Raw genomic sequence first — 7,598 nt, forward strand, 5'->3', positions numbered from 1 at the left:
AAGCATCAAATCTGCCACATGCATGCAGTTGACATCGATGTCGTCATTGTCATCCATTATAAATGATGTAACAGAATTAAAGGAGCAGCAGCTGTTTAGCTTGTGATTTTGGGCTCTGTGCTGACAGTCCGGGCTGGGATTTGGGACCATTAAGCTGCTTTAATGCCAGCATTTCCCATATTAGAGTCAGTGTAAGATGCCAAAATGCTCAGAGAAAAGTGTATTTTTGGCCTGCTCTTTTTCTGCATTGCTGAAGCAGTTCACGGAGCATTTCTCATAGCACAGGCCTGAAAGATACGCACTGTATGTGAACGTTAATGTTTCTAGCAGGTCAAGCTGAATGTGTCAGACAGTTTCTCTTCCACGTCTATTATTACAGACATGATGACGCTGTACTTTAAATCTTGCTGGCATGTTAGTCAAAGTTGAAGTGCATAGATAGCAATCTGTTCTGAATAGGCCTGTCACAATAAATCATTTTTGTTGTGTGATATATTGTCTCAGAAATTAATGTAAAATTTGACAATTTAAGAACATTTATTGCGACGTATTATTTAATGATTATACAACAAGGTTTCAATTGTTTCAAGGTAAACAATATTTTAGTTCTTAAAGAAATAGTTCACCTAAAAATGAAATTTACCCCATAATCTACTCAAGTCATACTCAGTGTTTAAGACTTTTTTTGGTCAAAAAAACACATTCGGAATAGTTTTAAATGTTATCCAGGTTCTTCCATGATATACACTACCAGACAAAAGTCGTGGAAAAAGAATGACCATGGTGTCTGACTCCATCATGAGCTTGGAGGACTGCATCCATACATCTCTGCAGTGAAATCACTTATTAATAAAGTCATCTGGAATGACAGAGAAGGCGTTCTTGCAGGACTCCCAGAGTTCAATTCTTTGGATTCATCTTTATCTTACCCCAGACATGCTCAATAATGTTCATGTCTGGTGACTGGGCTGGCCAATCCTAGAGCACCTTGACCTTCTTTGCTTTCAGGAACTTTGAGGTGGAGGCTGAAGTATGATGAGTGCTATCCTGCTGGAGAATTTGCCCTCTCCTGTGGTTTGTAATTTAATAGGCAGCACAAAGGTCTTGATACCTCAGGCTGTTGATGTGGCCATCCAGTCAGCAGATCTCTTGCACAACCCATACTGAATGTAAACCCAAACCATGATTTTTCCTTCACCAAACTTGACTGATTTCTGTGAGAATCTTGGGTCTATACGGGTTCCAATAGGTCTTCTGCAGTATTAGTGATGATTTGGATGCAGCTACAGATGATTCATCGCAAAAGTCTACCACTTCTGCCACTTTTCCAAATGATCAACTGGAAGTTATTATCTGTTGCCCTTACAACTGGGATTGACGACAAGACTTTTGTCAGGTTGTGTATAATGGTATTGGATAGTGGCTTTTACTTTGAAGCTTCTAACCCATATTCTGCCAGGGGTTTAGCGCATATCCTATAAAGCAGATTAGTGTGTTTTTGTAACAAATATTTCACATTTTTAATTATAAGCTCAGTGTATGGGTGTTTCCCAGTGATGGGTTGCAGCTGGAAGGGCATCCACTGCTTAAAACATATGCTGGATAAGTTGGCGGTTCATTTCGCTGTGGCGACACTAGATTGATAGAGGGACTAAGTCGAAAAGAAAATTAATGAATGATAATTATAAGCTCCAATCACTGACTTTGGGACTAGACGCATCTCATGGGAACCACTGACTACACAGTGTTTACCACAAAAGACAACGATGAACAAGAAAACTAGTTAGCTTGGTGTTCTTCTGTATATTACACTTACAACGTCGCCTACATGCATCTTTCGACCTGTCTTGCGTCATATGACGTGCATTTGGCCACTTGCCAGAAGTCATTAATTGGAGTTTATTATTGAAATATTTGAAACAGGGCGGCTCTACAGTGGCTCAGTGGTTAGCACTGTCGCCTCATAGCAAGAGGGTCGCTGGTTCGTGTCCTGGCTGGGCCAGTTGGCATTTCTGTGTGGAGTTTGCATGTTCTCCCCGTGTTGGCGTGGGTTTTGTCCGGGTGCTCCGGTTTCCCCCACTGTCCAAACACATGCGCTATTGGTGAATTGGATGAACTAAACTAGCCATAATATATGAGTGTGTGTGAATGTGAGAGTGTATGGGTGTTTCCCAGTAATGGGTTGCGGCTGGAAGGGCATTCGCTTTGTAAAATGTATGGAATAGTTGGCAGTTCATTCCCCTATGGCGACCCCTAATAAATAAGGGGCTAAGCTGATGGAAAATGAAAGAATATTTGAAACATTTTGCTTACATAAAGACATGGATCAGCCTCCTAAGACCCCTTGGTGGAGTATGTGCTTTTGGAAGCTTCAAAATTAAAGTCACTATCCAACAACATTATACAGCATGGAAGACGCAGGATTAAATTTAAAACTACTCCGGCTTTGTTTGTCTGACAGATAAATACACTGAGAATGACTTGAGGGTGAGTAAATTATGGTGTAATTTTCATTTTGGTGTGAACTATTCCTTTCAAGCTGCTTAGGGTGCTTTCACACCTGTAGTACGTTTCCTTTGGTCTGGACCAAGGTAAAATATGATGACCCACTATTTTTAAGCCATTTTATTTCGCACGTGGGAAGTTTTGGTTTCCCGTTTGCGAACAATAAAACAGATTATTGCCTCACATGGTGCGGAAAGACACGTCCTCCCATGCAGGTGCAGAATACGTGCTCTTGTTTCAGTTCGTCCGTTTGGTGTGTTCACAAGTAGCTTTTTAATCCAGATAGAACTAGACATACGCTGACGTGAGGTGACAACACAGTTGGGTTTCGTCGATGCTGGTTGTTTTGGGTCAGTTTGGTGTGTCCCAGCACTAAAACTGTTGAATAGGCATGGGACAATAACCGTTTTCAGGGTATACTGCAGTTTGAAAAAAGTCAAGGTTTTAAAACCGCCAAATTTTTCTGTAATACCGTTCCCAAGGTATGTGGAAGATTTTTTTTTCTTTTTAGGACAACAGTATCTCTAGCAGAATAGATATCCAAAGATGCTGTTTAAATTGTAAAGAAATCTGTGTTCAGATGGTCAGTAAGTCAATGATTCATTTGAATTATTTAGCTTAACATGTTTATTGCGCCAAAATATTTTAAAATGTTTCTCAGAATAAAATATATTGTGTTCAAAGGGGAATTTTAATTTTAGTTTTTTTACCCAGACATTTAAAAAGAATATATTTTAGAGCAGTAATCACAATACCGTGGTACCATGAAACCGTGATACTTTTATCCAAGGTTATCACACCATCAGAATCTTATCCCAGCCCATGCCTACTATTGAACAACACCCATTCTTGTCTTAGGACAATATTTGGATGCATTTGTTTTCAGATCGATTTCAAATGTTGACTACTATATATTGCGTCACCAAAAGTGACTGAGGTCCATGTATTGCGCAATAAGTCAATATATTGAGACAGGACTAGTCCTGAATAATATAACATTCAGCTTGAGAGAGTTTTAAAGGTTTCTTTCTGGCAGAGTAATGCAATCATGCATGCTTGATATCTACAGCGAGACTGTATTTTGCATTCATGTCCGCATTTGTGCACTTGCATAGAGTGTGCTTTGAGCCTAAATTTAGATTAGTAGAGATCGTGAAAAGATCAGCGTGATTGTTGCAACATTTATAGATTAAAATAACTGTTTACAGACATATAATATTCTGAAAATGGAGATATATAATACAAAAAGATGTTATTAACTCCTGGAAGCATTAGGACTTTCTCGGGTACATGACAGACAAGACTTTTCTCAGTTTTGGTACATTGCTGTTACAGGATTATAGTTGTACGGTCAGACACTTAAGAGTACAATTGGATATAATTAACACACATATCATTAATTGATGTAAAAAAGTGCATAATTGTAACGTTATAATCGTATTGCTATAGTAACAGTTCCAAAGCCTCATGCTTTATTGGAGTAATTAATTATTAATCAATAATATTACAATACAATCTTACATACTGAATTGTAATAATGCACTATGGATTATTATTGCTGTATAGAGCTGGAAGATTTGAGTATGATAGGGCTGGACGATTTTGAAAAAGAAATTGAAAACATATTGAGGTTTGCTGTGCTTGTTTTAGGGCTGTATAATTTGGTGATGGATTTTGTATCTATATATACCAACATAGATATATAATAATAATAATAATAATAATAATAATAATAATTATTATTATTATTATTATTATATATCAACATTTTGTCCAACTTTTGGCCAAATTTGTATTGTTCCTCTTATTATTCTGATTATTATAAAAAGATACTACATTAAAAATATTCCAAATTATATTCAAAAACATAAATTATATTAAATATCCAATATAAACACTACTAAATAAAACAAAGCAGGAAAACTCATCGTACTGTACCAATTCACTGAAAGATAAAAAGCAAGTCTTTCAGTAAAACAATACTTTTAATAATAATTTATCCTTATTAAAACCGTAAAATGACAATACTAATATTATTGGCTGCCTTAATTTCTGTATATTAGATTATCCCTGTTTTTGTGAATATAATCATACAATCAGTACTGTCATTGAAATCATTAATTCAGCCTAGATAAAAAATGGTAACAGCTTCTTGAAACGACTATCACTAGGGGGCGAAATGCAAAATGGTTGAATTTTGGCTTAAATAGAGTGGAGGAACTATAATGTCAATTTGTATGCAAAAACCCGGAAGCGAGTTAGCATTTTAGCAGTTCTGGTTCCATCGTTCCGAAGTCAATAGTTTTTTTTCAATGGTTTTTCTGTTAAATAAGGTTTGTGGTTAATACACACTCAAGATGCTTTCACGTTTTATTCTACGACATAAAACACATCAGCTACTTCACTCTCTTGATTTTTTTAAAAATCGGTTACGCTTATTTAAAATGACGGTTGCTATCAAGTTGCTAAATGGGACCACAGGCGGTGTCGGAGACATTATACGTCATCGAGGTGAACTGGTCTGGAAAGCAGCCCGCTTGCGTTCAGCATTTGGATTTGTCTGTTATTTAAGTATTTTCATGAATAGTGTTTTATAATTTGTAGTATTTTTCAATTTGGGAATTCATATTGTGTGTAGATAATGCCTTCATTTGTAAAGACGGTCAAGACAGATTCATTTGTTGATCATTTATTTTAATTAAATAATATTATGAAGATACTGCTCACCGCTGCAGTCTGTCTCTTTCCTGCTCTCAGTAATGCAAACGTGTGAATGAATGTGTAAAAATACATAAAAATTAACTCATTTTAATGTGATCAATTGATTTTCGTCAGTTTTTTTCTTCATCTGAACACATTTAACTACAGTATGTCATAACTGCAGTATTTACACTTCTTAATATGTATAGCATATATGACTGTATGGGCTGCTTTTCGCTGTAAAAAAATATTAAATGTTGTTCTTTATCTATGATGGAACTTGCAGGCATATACACTTGTCCCTCACGCCCTCACACCTTCTGTCAGCTATTACTAAGGTAAGCGGGCTGTGTGCACGCAAGTGATAAGCTCATTTAAATATGTCTAATGATAATACTATGTAGGCACATTTATACATACAGTTTTAAAACTTTTACATAGTAACATTGTAAAGCAAAACAAAATGTATTTCCCATGTAAAAAACTATCCAAAAGGTACGTAGGTCTATGTGTTTTTGCATATTTATTTGTTTATAATATATAGCGTGGATTATAATATAATAAACCGGGAGAGTAAATCTTAGTCATGGACCATATTTTTAAAAATAACCTTGAAAAGTTGTCTGTGGCCGGTTGGTGCTAACGTTACAGGCGTGCCGAAAGCACTGTAGTCTGTTAATAGCCTAATGTTAGCTTTTCAGTTCTTATGTTTGCATTTAAGACCCAAACTTAAAGACCTTAAACTAAAAGTTGTATTTTCGTGTGAGGATTATCCATTTGGACAAAACGTGTAAGTGTAATGAACAGTGTTTGAACACAGAGCTTATTATTCGCAATCTTCGAAAAGCCTATAGGAAAATCCTATGGGGATTTTATCGAGGGAACCAGTTTTATGCTAGCAGCTGATTAGCCTACAAGGTAAAGTCATTGTTCCTCCACTCTATTCTGACATTGTTTGCTCATCCTCAAAAATATCATATGCGGTTTTCTTCTGTTCAACACAAGCACTATATTTTCAAGAATTTTGGTAACCAAATTGTGTTTAACAGAATAACAAGCTCATATAAATTTGGAACAATTTGAGTGTAAGTAAATAAGTAGTTATTAGTTTTTTTGGCAAACCATCCTGCAATTTTGTGATTAATCGTGCAGCCCTAAAAAAAAAAAGTCACCTCTGAGTTCAACAACATCCCCAGCACTTCTCAAGATAGACTTCTTCGTCTTGGCTTGTTAAGCACAGAAAACGGTTCCCACACTCCTCCCAGCGTGAGATTCGTCCATCTTCCACCAGGACGAACTTCCATTCCACCTGGCTCTCCACAGGGAGGCTGACGGTGTTTGCCCAGAACCCGTCTTTGGCTCTTTGTAGTGGAATAAAACTCTCCCAGGCCCCCAGTTCCTGTAGACTCCCGGTCACAGCCACCAGCTGGAGCGCAGAGTGTGTGATGTAATGAATTCTGAAGGTCACGCTCACCGTTTGCGCTAAAGGTGGAACGGTTGCTACTCTTTTATTGGCCAGCTCTTCCTCATCTTTGGCTAAATCAGCTTTGGGTTTCCCTTCTTCATTAATGCTTGCAGTTGGTGTAAGCCAAGGACGATCTTTAAACTCTGGTGCACCTACGTTTAACCACTCGTTATTGTCCATAATGGCGTCCATGATGCTAATCTGATTCTTCTCATGTTTCACTTCCACCGATGCGCCTTCTTCATTGGCTTTCTTCTCTTGTGAGAGACTCACTTGCGTCGAAGACACACCAATGAAGGTATTATCAGTTTGGAAGCCCAAGTAGTTATGGAAATCAAACCTGCTACAGTGATTGACCATGGTTTCCACAGTTGGAGTGAAAGTGTCTGTTGCGTGGCTTCCAATTGGAAACCATGGCTGGCCTTTCATTCTCTCCATCTTCTTATCACAACAACAGCAATCAAAGTTATTCGTTCGTGGAAAGCGCCAGTCGTGATGATCGTCAAACTTCTTGCATGCTTCCTCTGCTGTCTTGATGTCTTCCTCTAAGTGAGTCTTACTGAATTTGTGGTCTGCCGATTGGCATGAAGAAGAATTGTGAAGAGTATCTTGGCGTCTTTGATCAACGATATCCTGAGCACTTTCAGTTTCAGATGGTTCATCTGTGTCTAGACTCTGTCCTCTGTCCGGTTTGTCAAGATATTCCTCAGTTTTCTCAATCTGGCATTCTAACTGTGTCAAATGTACACAAACATCCGCTGCAACCTCACATCCACCATCATCATTCTCCTTTAGCCTATCTTCCTCACACTCCGTGTTTTCATCAGGATCCATTTCCATGCACGGATCAAAATCAGAATCCGTTTTGTCTCCCATTTCAGGTTCCAGGTCTGTTAGAAGCTCATCAGTAATCTCCTCCAAATCCTTA

General features: G+C 37.7%; 1 protein-coding gene across 2 annotated transcripts in view; it reads right to left on the minus strand.

Moving 5' to 3' along the window:
• Positions 1-1,068: 1,068 nt before the first annotated feature.
• Positions 1,069-7,598, minus strand: part of stbd1 (starch binding domain 1) — a 15,321-nt gene continuing 8,791 nt past the window's right edge. For both annotated transcript variants that reach the window (XM_056446067.1, XM_056446066.1), the window contains exon 2: positions 1,069-7,598. This exon is cut by the window's right edge. In XM_056446067.1, coding sequence (XP_056302042.1) covers positions 6,386-7,598 — 1,213 coding nt within the window. In that variant the 3' untranslated portion in view covers positions 1,069-6,385.

This window comes from Danio aesculapii, chromosome 21 (genome assembly GCF_903798145.1).
Source record: "Danio aesculapii chromosome 21, fDanAes4.1, whole genome shotgun sequence".
Taxonomy (NCBI): domain Eukaryota; kingdom Metazoa; phylum Chordata; class Actinopteri; order Cypriniformes; family Danionidae; genus Danio; species Danio aesculapii.